Source organism: Anguilla anguilla, chromosome 7 (genome assembly GCF_013347855.1).
Source record: "Anguilla anguilla isolate fAngAng1 chromosome 7, fAngAng1.pri, whole genome shotgun sequence".
Lineage (NCBI taxonomy): Eukaryota > Metazoa > Chordata > Actinopteri > Anguilliformes > Anguillidae > Anguilla > Anguilla anguilla.
Genome location: NC_049207.1, coordinates 50,225,805 through 50,241,303, shown reverse-complemented (window position 1 = coordinate 50,241,303; position 15,499 = coordinate 50,225,805). Strand labels below are relative to the sequence as shown.

At 50.7% G+C, this 15,499-nt stretch overlaps 1 protein-coding gene across 5 annotated transcripts in view; it reads right to left on the bottom strand.

Annotated features, from left to right (window-relative positions):
- Positions 1 to 15,499, bottom strand: part of LOC118231574 (lysine-specific demethylase 4C-like) — a 133,016-nt gene that overhangs the window by 104,444 nt on the left and 13,073 nt on the right. For all 5 annotated transcript variants that reach the window (XM_035425503.1, XM_035425505.1, XM_035425504.1 and 2 more), the window contains exons 6-7: positions 13,424 to 13,473; positions 5,264 to 5,367 (exon numbers count right to left, since the gene is read on the bottom strand). In XM_035425503.1, coding sequence (XP_035281394.1) covers positions 5,264 to 5,367; positions 13,424 to 13,473 — 154 coding nt within the window. The remainder of the gene's footprint in view (positions 1 to 5,263; positions 5,368 to 13,423; positions 13,474 to 15,499) is intronic.

The following is a 15,499-nucleotide window of genomic DNA, read 5'->3' as shown; positions in this document are numbered from 1 at the left end:
ATAAAATAAAAATCTGGAAATGTATTTTTAATATGCATTCAATTGTTTCTCAGAAGCCAGATGATCTAGAAACAGGAAGTGACCAAAACAAGATTCTTTTGTAATTTTTGGGACCAAACAACAAATCAACAATGTAATTTTCTTTCAAACGACTGTGCAATACCAGCATAAATAAATGATTATGAAATCTTTTAGTATTTATGCGTTAATCACATCTTTTGTACACCGGTTCAGTTTCACTCATCAGATAAACAATGATCCCAAATTCAGAAGTGAATTAATCCAGTGTTACTCTGCAGCCTGAAAGCCCTCCGTCGATGTCCCATCCCCCCCCCCCCCCCCCCCGCCCTCCCCCGCCCATACTCGAACCCGGGCTCGGAGCTGCTCAATCTAATTACTGAGCCCGATAGCCATCTCTCCCCAACGCTGCTTATCGGACTGTCTGGAAAAAGGCTTAACACATCAAAAAATACGCTTTCTGTGTTCATAACAGGCTGAGCGTGTGCGCAGGAGAGTTTAACCTTTCTTTGAGCCGGGAACAAGACGCAGAAGGACACCAAACAGGACAAAAGCCTGGCGCTGCAGTCATGCAGGACTTCATGCAGATATATCTGTGTGGTATGTGTGTGTGTGTGTGTGTATATGTGAGTCTCTGTGTTTCTGTGCGTGTGTGTATGTGTCTCAGAGTGTGTGTCTCTGATGCAGATATATGTGTGTGGTATGTGTGTGTGTGTGTGTATGTGTGTATACATGAGTCTGTGTGTATCTATGCGTGTGTGTGTGTGAGCGTGTGTGTGCACCTTCAGACAGGTGTCGCTGTGATGAGGTTGCAACTGATCTCCAGCCCTACCCTTATCAGTCCTACCCCACAGCCTACCCCCCCCCCCCCATCTCCCCGCTCCTCTGCCCCACCCCCCAGGGCCCTTAACCCCGCCCCTCACCAGCTGGAGCTGGAAGTGTCAGTGTGAAGGGGCCCTCTTCTCTTAGGTTCAGTGCAGCTCCGCCCTCACCAGATGGCCAAACCCACCCATTCCACCCCCCCGTTCCCCCCCCCAACCCGGACCCTGAGCCTCATGGCCGCACTCAAGCTGCGATACCCGCCAAGGTCTCCGGCAGGAAGTTGAGAGAACGAGGCGCCATCTCCCCAAAAATAGGCAGAGCTAGCGTCTGTCACCGGTGACTCACTGACCCCAGCCCACCGTTTCTGTCCTGCCAGGGAAAGGAAAAGGCCCGCATTTAACCGGCTCCAACAGGGCGTCGACTGACAGCTCAGACTCCGCCCATTACGGGGTTTATGAACCCCTACACTACATTTTAAAAAATTTAGCCTGTCGATATCAGCTCTGTCGCTAACAGGAACTCCGTTCCTCCTCCTCGGTGTGACGTAGACGGACTGCTCTCACTCTTGGGCCATCAGGAGATAACTCGATGCAATGCCCTCTACTCAGAACCCCAATCTCTCCCCGAGGCAGGCACCGCACCCTGAAAAAGCAGTCACAAGCAAACCTCAGGGAATTCCCTGCACGATGTGTACTGTACACACAATCAACAAGAAAGACATTTTTTTCTTCCTTTTTTTTTTTCCTTTTTATTTTCTCTCCTTTCATGATGTAAGATGAAAAGGAGAGAAAATAAAAAAAAGGGGGGGGGGGGCGCGGGGTATCCCAGAGGCACTGTCCCAGTAACGTCCCGTCCCTGCGTTCCGAGCCCCTCGCCGCGGTGCGCGGAGGAGCGGTTAGCGCGCGGATAATCACGCGCGGAGCGAGCGGGGAGAACGGAGTCAGCCTGCCCTTGAACACAGAGCTCTGCGGCGTAGCGCTCCTCATCCACCCCCCCCGCCCCCACAACCGCCAGTCAACCCCCCTCTTTAAATCAGCACCCCCCCACCCCCCCAGCGCCTCACCCCCCACCGCCCCCCCTGCCCCCCCCCATCCCGGAGTAACCCACAATATCATAACGCAATTAAGCGAGGCTAAAACCGGGAGCCGGCTAACCCGCGCTGACGTTTGGGGCGGCGGGGAGTGGGTCGGGCTCAGCGGCTCCCGCCGGCGCGGCGATCAGATACAAGCGCTACTTAATTATCTCCTGAACAGCGGCGGGGGGGGGGGGGCTCCAGCGCCCCGGGGGCACGCACAAAGAAAAAAAAATATTATTATAATAATAATAAAAAAGTCAGAGAAAAGATAAGCTTCGAGCAGAGAAGCGGCTGGTGTTTTTTTTTTTGCTCGTCTAGGCTGCGCTGCTGCACAAACCCGGAGAAATATATATTTTTTTAATAAAACGCGAAGAGTAACGTTTGATTTTACATACAGCGTAAAACGTGTTGAAATAAATAAATAAATAAATAAATAAGCGAATCAAATCAAGGACGTTCCCGCGGCAATGTCGACAGGCCCCTGCTCGTTCATCACGCCGCTCGGCCCAGCCTTCCCATAAATCACCGGGCTTCAAGAGCGCCGCCGACACATTCATTCGGACGAGCGTGCCGCTCTCGTGGAAAGGGTCCCACCGAGATCTTCTCGTGTCCGCTTCTGCCGTAACCAGGGGCGACTGGGAGTGGGCAGGCTACAGCGTGTGCTTCAGACAAAACACGCTCCCCAAATCAGAGTTCCCCTGATACTAAGGCAGGGGCGCACGACAAGGGCAAATCCTTTTCAGGATTTTGCGCCAACTTCTGCTCTTAATTATTTAATTGGCTCAATCATGTCTTGATCTGATCTGTACAAGCACCAGCTAAAGCCAGCCGCAGCTGGCAAGTTTATCCATAAGATTTTACCGTGCTCAAGTACAGGAGTCAATCAGCATCGTGTCTAGAGCAGTCAGAAAAGTCAAACTAAGGCAATTGGTTGGAACAAAAAGCAGGACGCAGACCTCCCCTCCAGGACCGGAGTCGATCGCCCCTGTCCTAAGGGCTCAGCTCTGGCCTGCCTCCCGGAGGCCAACGTTCTGAGGAGAAAGTTTCACACAGGTCGGGTCTGTCAGAGATCCGCTTTCTCACGCCTCACCTCCCCCGTCCCGCCCGCGGCCGGTCTTAACCAGACTGGACAGGCTCAGTCAGACGGGCTCGGCAACCGTATCCACGGCAAACCGAAGTTCATCTGAAAGGGGCGGGGCTACAGAGCCATCACTGCTGACACGTCACTTTCCACAGTTGTCTCCGGTTAAAAATGAACCGGCGAATCGAAACGGACCGTTGAACGGGCTCATGCATCAACTCGGTGGGCCGCGTCCCCTGGAACTCTGGGTAGTTAGGGCGGATCTGATCCGCCGCTCGCTAAACGAACCGCGCCCACACGTTTTATATCACGGGACGACGCGACCTTCCAGGCGGGTGCGTTCGAGGCGGTAAAAGCCGGTCGGTCCGTCCCGGTCCATGTCACAGACAGACTTGAGCGACGACGGGGACCCATCACATTTTTTTATCAGCTCGTCTGCAGTCGGCCCCTAAAACACGATCGACGGAGACAGGGCCATACATTACCCCGCGTTACCAGACGCTCTTATCCAGAGTGACTCGCTACGCAACACAACGCCAGGGCACCGGCGTGAGATGTGAGCGTCTGCCTCGTTCAGCCTCCGCGGAGCAGCGGTACCGATGACCCACGGGCTCCAGGGGGTCCGTATATCATCGCTTTTTGGTTTTTTTTCCCCAGCCACTGATGCATTGTGGTCTTTCGCGCCACGCGCCGACACCATCATTGATTCGTTATGTAAAAAGACACAGCCGAGAAAAAAAAAAACCCCGGCTAGCAATTTGGGCTCGGCCCGCGCGCTGCCCTTTGAAACCGTCCGCGCGCTCGATAAAGATAAGCAAAGAACGCCGCTGAACAAAAATCTTTTTTTTTTCCTGAACAATTTGTGTGAGTATAAAAGAATACAATTTTCCCATTTCTCAGCATAAAAAAATATCACAGAACCTGTATTGTTTACATTATACAGCCTTCTTTGCACCTCTTTATCACGGGTGTGAACAGTTTTGGGCATTAAGGGCACTGTATATTACGTCAAAACATATTAGGAAACTCTTATTCTCTTGTGCAATATATAGCAGAACTAGATTATCTAAAAAAACATAAAACTGCATTTTTCACAGTGGCATATTTATGTTCCCACTGGTACTGGCTGTTTACAGATTTACTCATTGGGACTTACAAAAAAAGGGGGGAAAAATGCACTTTGATAAAAAGAAAAAAAAACGTTAATTGGGTAATTTTGGGCTGGAGTGCAGTCGTGACTTTGATCAATGGCTGATGAAATTCATTAGTGGAGCGGGGCAGTGCGTGAGCCTGCGTCTAATTGCATGCCAGTCTGTAAACCACCGGAGTAACTGACAGCTGCATGTGGCAGGTGTGTCTGTGTGTGTGTGTGTGTGTGTGTGTGTGTGTGCGTGTGTGTGCACGTGCTTGTGTGTGTACGCGAGAGGGCATATAAGAGCTGTGTGTGGGTAGCACACTTGACAAAACACACACACAGCACTAATGTTGAGACACCTAAATTACACTAAAACAAACTGAAGAACAGAGAGGAGAGGATAGGAAAGGAGAGGAGAGGAGGGGAGAGGAGAAGAGAGGAGTGGAAAGGAGAGGAGAGAAGAGGAGAGAAGAAGATGGGAGAGAAGAGGAGAGGAGAGGAGAGGAGAGGAGAGAAGAAGATGGGAGAGAAGAGGAAAGGAGAGAAGAGAAGAGGAGAGAAGAAGATGAGAGAGAAGAGGAGTGGAGAGGAGAGGAGAGGTGAGGAGAGGAGAGAAGAGAAGAGGAGAGGAGCAGAGAGGAGTGGAAAGGAGAGGAGAGAAGAGGAGAGAAGAAGATGGGAGAGAAGAGGAGAGGAGAGGAGAGGAGAGGAGAGGAGAGAAGAAGATGAGAGAGAAGAGGAGTGGAGAGGAGAGGAGAGGTGAGGAGAGGAGAGAAGAGAAGAGGAGCGGAGAGGAGTGGAGAGGAGTGGAAAGGAGAGGAGAGGAGAGGAGAGGAGTGGAGAGGAGAGGAGAGGAGAGGAGAGGGGAGGAGAGGAGGGGAGAGGAGAGAGGTTTGTCATTGTCATCTCTCCGCTCCCCTGTCTGTAATTTCTCGGCCTGGATCCGCAGCTGGGCGATTTGAGGGCGCTCTTCCGGACTCTGGGCCGACACGAGCCCCGCGCGGCGCACACCCGCAGAAGGTCCCCCGTGCCCCCGAAGCACCGTAAAAAATTAGTTCCACGCGAGCGGCTCCTGGCCACAGCTCCAGAGCTCAGGGGCCGAGTGCGGATGGATCCGGGAGGGGCACCGCACCTTGTCGAAGGGGATGCTGTACTTCTTCAGGATGGAGGGCGAGATCAGCGTCATCTTGTGGCGCAGGAAGGCTTCGCAGCTCTTGGAGCTGTTTGGGAAGAAACCTGAGGAGGGAAATAAAAGTGCTACAATTAAATAAACGCATTCAAACTGCTTTCAATGTAAATACTGTATGTCAAGGGGTGTACCAAACGGATTGTTTTTTCAACCCCTGATTCTCCTTCATCCATAAAGAGTGGCCCCAAGTGGAAGAATAGCAACCCAACTATTTCCATCTTCATTTTGGGATATGTTTTTCCCCTCATCTAATGAATAGCGCACTCTCTTCTAAGTACCTTGCTGCCTACACTTGAAATTATATCACATAATATATGAGCAGGTATAAAGCATTCAGACATATTTTCTTTGTTAAATGCATAAAGCAATGCCCCTGATTAAAAGTGCTAGCAAATTAAATCAGCCAGAGCTGATTTGTCGTTTCTGCATTTTGCATAATGTGGATGCCTCACACAACAAACTACGGTACCCATAATTCACTGCAGGCCACCTAATATCAAGCAGACGCAGGGCCAGGATTGGCATGCCTGCACCCTGCACCTCAGAAGACCGAATAATGGGCAGAGGAAAATCCTGTCCGGTTTTCCCACATTCTCCACCAACTGGCTAGCGGAACGCGGGCGTTGTCTGCTAGCGACCGCCTCCAACCGAGCGTCCTGCGGTGGGGGGGGGGGGGGGGGGGGGGGGGCTAGCCACCCAAAACGTCCTGTCCGTTACCCCCGGAGGAGACCCGGGAGCTTCATTAACTTTCACTGGAGCCTCGGCATGTTCCCCGCAAATTTGAGGACCCCCTCGGGGAGGGCCCACCGAATCTGTTCAACCCCCCGTAATCCCCCCCCCCCCCCCCATTAACATTCAGCCCAATGCCTTCGGCAGGCTGGGGCCTGCCTGTCTGCTCCGTGTGTCTTCCCTTTTAACCAGCGCAATTAGAAATCTCTTTTACCGCCGCGCTCCGCGTTATTGATGTGGGCGAGAAAGCGTTCATAATTGCCCGCAAATAGGCAGTGTGGACAGTTTAACATTAAGAACTCAATCAGTCCCAACCCACTTTATTTTCCAGCCTCCCCTTGCATTTTCCAAGACCAACAGAAGAAAGAAAAAGGAGGAAGATAAAAAGAATGTGTGCACAAATGCATTTTCCATACGGGTCCTTCGGTCAGTGTGTGATTGGTAGTTCCTTTTTAGTACAGTATTACATGGTCAGAGCCTCTCACTCTCTTAGTACAGTACTACATAGTGAAAGCTCCTCACTCTTTCTTAGTATAGTACGACATGGTCACAACATCTTACTCACTCTGAGTACAGCACCACATGATCAAATCTTCTTACTCTCGTAGTACAGTACTACATGGTCAAACCTCTCTCTCTGTTAGTACAGTACTACACAGTCAAAGACTCTCTCTCTGTTAGTACAGTACTACATGGTCAAAACCTCTCTCTCAGTTAGTACAGTACTACATGGTCAAAGACTCTCTCTCTGTTAGTGCAGTACTTCATGATCAAAGCCTCTCACGGACATCTGGCCACCCTACCCAGATGACTGAAGAGATAAGATGAGACTTGTCTTCTTTTTCTTTTTTTTTTTTTACATTCCAATAATTAGCATTTCCATTGAAGTCAGAGTCAGAGCGAAGATTGTGCCTTATCCAAGCAAGATACGGCTTTGTACCCCGCGTGCGATCGTCTTCGCTGGCGCGGATCACCCCTGGAACGGGGGGGGGGGGGTAATTGAAAAGCACGCAAAAGAAAGGCCGTGTGATTTCAGACAACGGCAGCCATTGTGTCGGAATCTTAATAGGGTTTATTCTGAAACCTGAGGTCAGGGTTCCAGCCTCATAAGACGCAGATAAGGCTTCTGGGATACGATTCAAAAGCACCTCCTTGGCAGCATTGTCTTTCATATTAATAACTGAGATATCTACTTAATAATCGCATGGAAGCTTTATTAATCACCTCTGAACCCATTCTTGGGATGAGAGCCACACTGAAACCTGCCAGAGATTTCCAACATGGCGGAAATGACCGAGAGACAGGGAAGTGAAGTATTTAGTGGCTGAACTTTCACCTGTAAGATATGGTCAGAAATTTCATTCCCCGGAAAGAAAACCTCATTACATGATACAGATAAGTCGAAAGTCTGTAACCATGGTCCTTTGAAGATTCTTATATATTAATACATATAATTTCAATACAATTAATTATATGGCAATGACAGAAGGAACCATGCGATAGACACGATCACCATGACAGTACGGATCGTCCCCTGTGAAGCAGATGTTGAGGTCAGGACAGCAGAAATCACGGAAAACACCAGAGAGACCGTCGCTATAAAAAAAAAAATCTCGGCGGAACGATGACGGCGTTCGTCTCGCCCAATGAGACGCCTTTCTTCCCGCCGTCACCCAGACAGTGCGCGACACCGAGCACATGGCCGAGAGTCGCAGACAGCCAAACAGCTGCCTCGGCCGCCTTACCTATTAACTTCCTGCTTCAAGCACCTGACCCCGCCCATTACGGACCGCGACCCCAACATCTGCGCCTTCGAAAATAGCACGGCTGCCACGACTTCCGTCCGACAAGAGCAGAAACAAAAAGTTTTGCGGGGGGGTTCTCCTCCAATTAGTTATCATTTTCTCATCAACTTTTTTTTTGTTGGTAAAAACGGAGTAAAGCAAAAGAGATAAGAAGGAAGGTCGGAATAGGTTGAAAAGAAAAAGTTATAGTTCTTTAGTATCAAGAAGCTGTTGATCTCTGGGGGATTAAGATGCACAACCCCAAAGAGAAGCAGACTATTCAAAAGTACACAAACTCTGGGTATGTAATGAACGCATCCGTAGTCATAAAACTTTGGCTTTTCAAAACTGGCCTTAATTGCATCTTTGCGCTTGAGGATGCATCTTCTGAGGTTAAAAAGGCACTCTGCAATCCCTTGAAAGTAAAATCTCGCGCTTCACTAGTTTATCGTCCTTTTCTTTAGTAATTCTCTCGACAGTGGTCTCTAATCCTTCACGGTCTCTTCTTCATTTGGCTGAGAATGGAAACTTCCAGGCTTTTCTTTTCCGCGGGCACATTCGCTCTGATGTGGGTGCCAATGCCTTGGCCTGTGGCCCAGGGGAATAAGCTCGTCTGATGCTCAACAGCACTTCCTTTGCCTACCAGAAACTTCCGTCTTTCCCAGCAGTACGACTCACTTTGAGTCAGAAGATTTTTCACCCCTGATGTCTCTGGATGAAAAGGAAGTGCACAGATGACAGATAGATACAGTCTGAGCTGCTGGCCAGACAAAAAGGAGTATTAATGGATACCACACTTCTTCACACTTTTTCCCCCTCTGGTTTTGACCAATTCTCCCCAGGGCACCTTGTAAGGTTAAGAAACAAATCAATAGCAGGGAGAATGTCTTTCTTCTAGAACAAACTTTAAAGGTTTGAACGCCGTGGCTGTGCTGGTGCTGGGAACGAGACTTCCCGAAATCCAAAATGGGTGGGGCAACTCAAATATCATCAACAGTGACTCATCAATTTCACTCGGCGATAGCACACCTCATGGGTTCATACAATCCAAGCATTTAGTCAATCACAGCATTGTATGCTACTTAATATGATGTAAGCACCACCCATTACAGGGTAACTGCTTCACTCTCCAATCGCTGAACTCAACTGCTATTGAGTATTGTGGCAGTTTTTCCTGGACTGTGAAATAATTTGGAATCGTACATTTCCCAGTTTGAATCATGTTCTGAACGCTCCCTGTAAGGAGTCACGAACAACCGCAGATTAATTTATTATTTATCATTTTTTTTTCTGTTTCTGTTTCTATCACTCCCCCTCAAGACATCAAGGAAGAAAAATTACATTACTTTTTAAAATATTAAATATTGTAGATTATAACCATTATAGGTAAAGCTCTTGGCTAAAAGATTAAAGCATTCCAATTAGTTTCCTTTTCAGCTTTCCTGGTTTTGGTTTCACATTATTTTTGACATTGCCTCTTGAGGACTAATCTCGAAGCTGAATCCTCCCATTTGTTTTGGCGAAGTGTTTAGCATATTTCCAATTGTTTAGGCTGACATCGCCACAGCACCCGCTGAAAAGGTGGCTGAGGCCTCAGCAGGACCGCGCAGCGTGTTATTAATGAGCCGGCACCAAACATGTGGCAGAAATCTACAACAGACCCGCTTACAGCACCACCTATGGAAGCCTCGCCACAATCGGCTTCCAGCATAACTCTGAATTGCGTATTCAAACACCTTTTTTTTCTCCATTGTTCTACGGCACTACATTTTCGAACATTTTTTTCCTTAGCTCCGTCTAACTCTTAGCGTTGTGCGCAAAATTCAAATAAAAAAACCGGTGACCGTTATCGCTTAGCGTTAACACATTTCGGTAAGGTCGAACAGAGGCCGGAATTAAACGTGAGCGATCTTACACGTCGGAACGTTCCGGAACATTTCTGTAATGCGCCGAAACTGAGGTGACTCTTTTTTTTTGTGCAGTACCACTCACTCGCACTGATCTGCCGGTGATCAAGGTTGATGGAACACCGGACATTTTACGGCGGGGACAGTTTCTCAAGGCCGAAGTAAGTACAGGTATTCCGGGGAGAGAGAGAGAAAAAAAAAACAAATGTCAAGGATTCCATCAGGAGCCACCATTCCCTTTCAGTTTTTCCCCACTGACGCGTCAATCAATTTAGCCGAGATCCATCAGCCGAGCTTGATTGGAAGTATCCCCGTCCTCTGGAGTTCGGTGCCATTTTGCGCACTGCGAGCTGTCAGAGTGTGTTGGACACGGTGGGGGGGGGCGGCTGGGGGGTGAGCGAGCTGAAGGCCTTATCAGGGGAGAGGGTGTAGGGGCGGGGGGGTTTGGGGGGGGGGGGGGTGGATTCAATGCATTACCGGCGGAGCCTCGGTCCCGTGCGATCGATGCGGCTCTCTGTCACCGCTGATGAACTCTCGTGCTGACAGGGTGTATCACTCAAGTCTGCCTCCAAAGGACGTGAGTCTCACAAGAGCAGCACAGGGCTGGCGGGAGAGGGGAGCCAGTCTGCTACAGCAGGGCATTATGGGTACACCTCCGCTAAGCAGAGACAGAGGGAGAGGAGCCAATTTGCTGCAGCTGTGCATTGTGGGTACACCTCTGCTTAGCAGAGACAGTGGGAGAGGAGCCAGTCTGCTGCAGCTGTGCATTGTGGGTACACCTCCACTAAGCAGAGATAGAGGGAGAGGAGCCAGTCTGCTACAGCAGTGCATTATGGGTGCGCCTCTGCTTAGTAGAGATAGGGGGAGAGGAGCCAGTCTGCTACAGCAGTGCATTATGGGTACACCTCCGCTAAGCAGAGACAGTGGGAGAGGAGCCTGTCTGCTACAGCAGTGCATTGTGGGTATGCCTCTGCTTAGTAGAGATAGGGGGAGAGGAGCCAGTCTGCTACAGCAGTGCATTATGGGTACACCTCCGCTAAGCAGAGACAGAGAGAGAGGAGCCAGTCTGCTACAGCAGTGCATTATGGGTACACCTCCACTAAGCAGAGACAGAGGGAGAGGAGCCAGTCTGCTACAGCAGTGCATTATGGGTACACCTCCGCTACTATGCAGGTAGAGGGAGAGAGGAGAGAGGAGGGCGAGAGAGGGGGCGGAGGAGCTGGCAGACCCCGCCGGCGGACGGGAGAAAACATCACAACAGCGCAGTTATGAGAGGCGCGTCCGACGCCGCTCACGCGCGGTATCTGTCTGTGGCGCAGTCGATCAGCGGAGCGGCGGGCGGGGGGGGGGGGGGGGGGAGACGGAGGCGCCGGAGCGTGAAAGGAAAGGCGCGATAATTACAACGCGGGGACAAGATAATGGGAGATAGCCCGCCGTTCCCCCCGCTGTTCCCCCGCCGTCGGCCGCCGCGCCGTACATCACGCGGCTGACTGACCCCGACAACCCGCAATCACCGCTCATATTTCTCCCGTCCAATCGAATTTATTCCGCGCAGCCGCAACGCGAGCTTTTTTAAAAATAATAGCGGATATCGTGACGGAAAATATGATTTGTTTATCGTTTTTAAATACGTAATTAGCCGTGTTGCAACGTGAAAATAGTCTGATCTCGCTGCTTCGGGACTTAAAGCCGTTGCTACACTTTTGAAAACTGATACCTTATTTCCACTAATGTTAGGTGTGCAAGGCGCACTATTTGAATGGTTTCTGAGCTGTAGGTGTCGATGCAGCGATTTTCCACAAAGCCCTAATATCGTCAACATTTTTCTGCAGTTGGAATATTATTTTATTGTAATATTATTGCAGATAATGTGGAGTATTTGAATCTCCATGGGCTATACTTGTCAAGTGTCACTATACAGTGGATTTATACTGAAATATATGATCCTGTTATGATGCACAGCAATGCACAATTTAGACATTTTGGATAGATTCGGAGACACTAATGGACACCAGGGTCCATTACACTGCTCTTAATATATATGTTCTGAATATTTCTGTCATGCCTGTTTTTGCTTATGCAAACCTGCATTTTATTAAGGGGGGGGGTTGGGTTAGGGTTAGGGTTAGGGGTGGGGGGGGGGGGGGGGGGGTGATTAAACGGATTCCTTGCTGTGAGAGTCTGTGAATCACCAGGCTGTTAGGCCTCCTGTCCGTCTCCCCAGATCTCCCACCAAAGGAACAGGTGGTGGCCATCCAACCATCACAGCCCCCTCTCAGACAGATCACCCCGGTCAGCCGAAGAAAGGATGACAGCGGAGAAAGTGAAACAGAAGCTGGAGGCGAGCGAAAATGAACTAATAAATAAATAAATAAATAAATAAATAAATAAATAGCGGACCATTCCCTTCCCGGGAGGACGCCGAGGCGTCGCCATAGAAACATCGCCGCGACGTTTGTCCGACCGCGCGCCGAAGCCAGACCCGCTTCTCTACGCTCCACGCGGCCGCAGACGACACACGGACGGACGGCGCAGCCCGCCGTGAGAAAGCTCCTCCCCCACCGGGCGCCGCCAGATGACATCATCCACATGGGACGTTCCTTCCGGAACCGTCCGCAGAAGAGGCTTCCTGCAGCCGCCTGCTACCCCAGCGCGCGGAACCGCGCGGCGCGTTTCAGCCGGCTCGATCCCAAGCGGCCACGAACGCCACGAGAGAATCCAGCGAGAGGGAAGCGTGATCACCAAGCCTCATCACTACCCTGGCCAGGAGAGAGCCCCAGACTTAACCAGTCTCAATGCACTGAGCTGCCCGTCAACAGCTCCATTCATCAGCACTGATCACTGATCACTGATCCCATGCTAACACTGATCGTGGAACAATCACACTCACATGCATGTGAGACTCTCCCAACTTCCTCCAGGAATCCAAACCCTGAAAGATGCTTTATCTCTGCCACTTTTTTGTCATTTATTTTTGGGGCGGGTTTGGCATACACTCATGAATTTGGCCAGAAAGTTTGTATAATATACAAAACAGACTGAGACGTACAATTAGCTGTTAACAAACCCGAGCGTCCTTACGCAGGGACCGATGGCGTAAAAAAGCTGAAATTTGTTTTCACATTGAAAAGCACTTTGTGATATCGATCCATGCCAATGTTCAAATCTGTTTTTACTAGGCACATCAAAAATGATGCTTATCGAACGCTTACAAATTACAATGTCATCCATAATTTCTGTTATCAATGCCAGGAGCGACACTGATTCAGAACAAACATGCGTGACACTTGCAAACAACTATTACCATCTGTCAAAAGTCAGAGAACTCAAACAAAAAGTTTAAATCCATACGGTCTTTCCTTTCAACTTAAGCAGGCAATAAACACAATCATGTCTGCGAGGCAATATTAGACACAATGCATGTCCAGAGTACATTGATGTTGAACAATTACTAGACACTTTGATTTTTCTTAAATGGTCATGGTGATGTGGAGGGTGTGACTGTCAAATGTTTTATTGTCAAGCCACTATTGCATATAATTGTTACTGACACAACATAAGAGGCAAATCTGACTCTCACAATGGGTAAAGAGGCTCTGGGCAGGTCATGTGACTGAACTCTGACCTGTAGATTATCGATGGTGAGGGTGAGGGCTGCATTTTGAGCGGGAGAGAGGTGTTACCTGTGGCCAAGCGCTCCAGCCTCTTCCCGTGTTCCGGAGGAATGGCGTACCTGGGGGGGGGGGGGGGGGGGGGGGGGGGGGGGGGGGGGGGGGGGGGGGGGAGAACGGACACGGTCACAAAACGAAAAACTCATTCAAAGCGCGCCTCCGTCACCACACTCGAGCTATGAAGCCTGAACCAAACAAATAAATAAATAAATGAATAAAGAAATAAATAAAAGACGAACAGGGTGTTCCATTGTGAATCTGTCACCGTGAAGGATACTTCAGCGGTATCGCGACAACAAAAGCTAAGCATGAAGAAGGATTTCATTACTGATGCGCGCTGGCAGATACGACCGCGCCTGCTTCCCGAGACGCGCAGATAAAGGGGGGGGGGGGGGGCGCCGTTCACCGGGCGGCAACGTCGCCGCGGGCCCTCGAGAAGGAAGCCGAGTCCGCCACCCGCCCGCGATAACGGGAAGATTGCCGTCGCCGCGGCGATCCCGCTCCCTCGCCCAGATAATTCACTTCTGTAGTCGAATTTTATGCAAATGAGAAAAACAGCAAAAAAAAGTTATAATTTATTAAAACTTCTGTAACAACAGAGGAGAGGTGCGTTTGCAGACTTTTCTTCCTCAAACACACAGAGCGGTCGGCTTGAATCGACCCACGACTATCGATTTAGAAACTTCAAGCCGGGACCGTCCCACGCCATCTTCTGCTTCCTCCAGCTCCCTCTCCCAAAACTATTAGCCAGGAGCCCGCGTTTCGCCTGGACCCGGCACTGACTGGTGAGCGCTGGGGAAGCGTTTCGCCTGGACCCGGCACTGACTGGTGAGCGCTGGGGAAGCGTTTCGCCTGGACCCGGCTCTGACTGGTGAGCGCTGGGGAAGCGTTTCACCTGGACCCGGCACTGACTGGTGAGCGCTGGGGAAGCGTTTCGCCTGGACCCGGCACTGACTGGTGAGCGCTGGGGAAGCGTTTCACCTGGACCCGGCACTGACTGGTGAGCGCTGGGGAAGCGTTTCGCCTGGACCCGGCACTGACTGGTGAGCGCTGGGGAAGCGTTTCGCCTGGACCCGGCACTGACTGGTGAGCGCTGGGGAAGCGTTTCCAGGGAGACACGCCTGGCTCCCGTAGAGAACCACCGCGGCTCGGACGCGATGTCCTGCCTCTCCTTACCGTCGCTGTCGCTACGCGGCCCCCGTAACCAACGGCTACGAGGGACGACGTCGAACCCCTCTATGAATGAGAGGGGCTTACTAGTGTTAGGGTTAGTGAGAGATACCTTAAAGAATGAGAGGGGTTTACTAGTGTAAGGGTTAGTGAGAGATACGGTAATGAATGTACACGCATACACAAATGCACACATACACACACGCATCAACACACGCACGTACAAGCATGCACACACGCACACACACTCATGTACACACACACGCACACACACAAACACATGGACACACACACACATACACACACGCAAACGCACACACTAGCAGAGCCCGCTGTGGAATGGGTCTCTGCGGAGTTCAGGGCTTCTTCCCACTGACACTGCACAACAACGTCCAGAACAAAATCTCCCGAGATAAAGAGGGAAGATTCCCCATGGCCTCGCTGCGCGGAACACGAAACCCTCCCCCGACAGAGGCGGGGGGGGGGGGGGGTGGTCCCTCTCCGAAAAGGCGCTCTCTGGCACTCTGCGCGCCTCCAGGAGAAATCCGCCCTAAGCCGCGTGTACAAACAGAGAGTCCAATCTGCCACTTAAACCTGTCAGCAGCGCCGCAGAGGCTCTGGGGAAGGACTGCCGTTTTTTTTCTGAGGAATAAACTCCAGGCAATATCCCACTAATCTGACTCCTCAATCCCAGAAATCCCCTCTCAGGAGCCCCTCTTTGGGGAGACCGGGTTCCCGTGCTGTAAGGGGGATGGGGGGGGCGGGGGGTTCAGAATAATGAGCTTCCCTTATCAGATTAGCCCCGCCGTTTCGAATCCACCAGCCGAGGTCAAAGGGCTAAGACGCTGGCCCCCCTGACCTTCCGAGAGCAGGAAAGATTGCGCGCGGAACACAGTTTGTTTTCTGCATTCGGGGGGA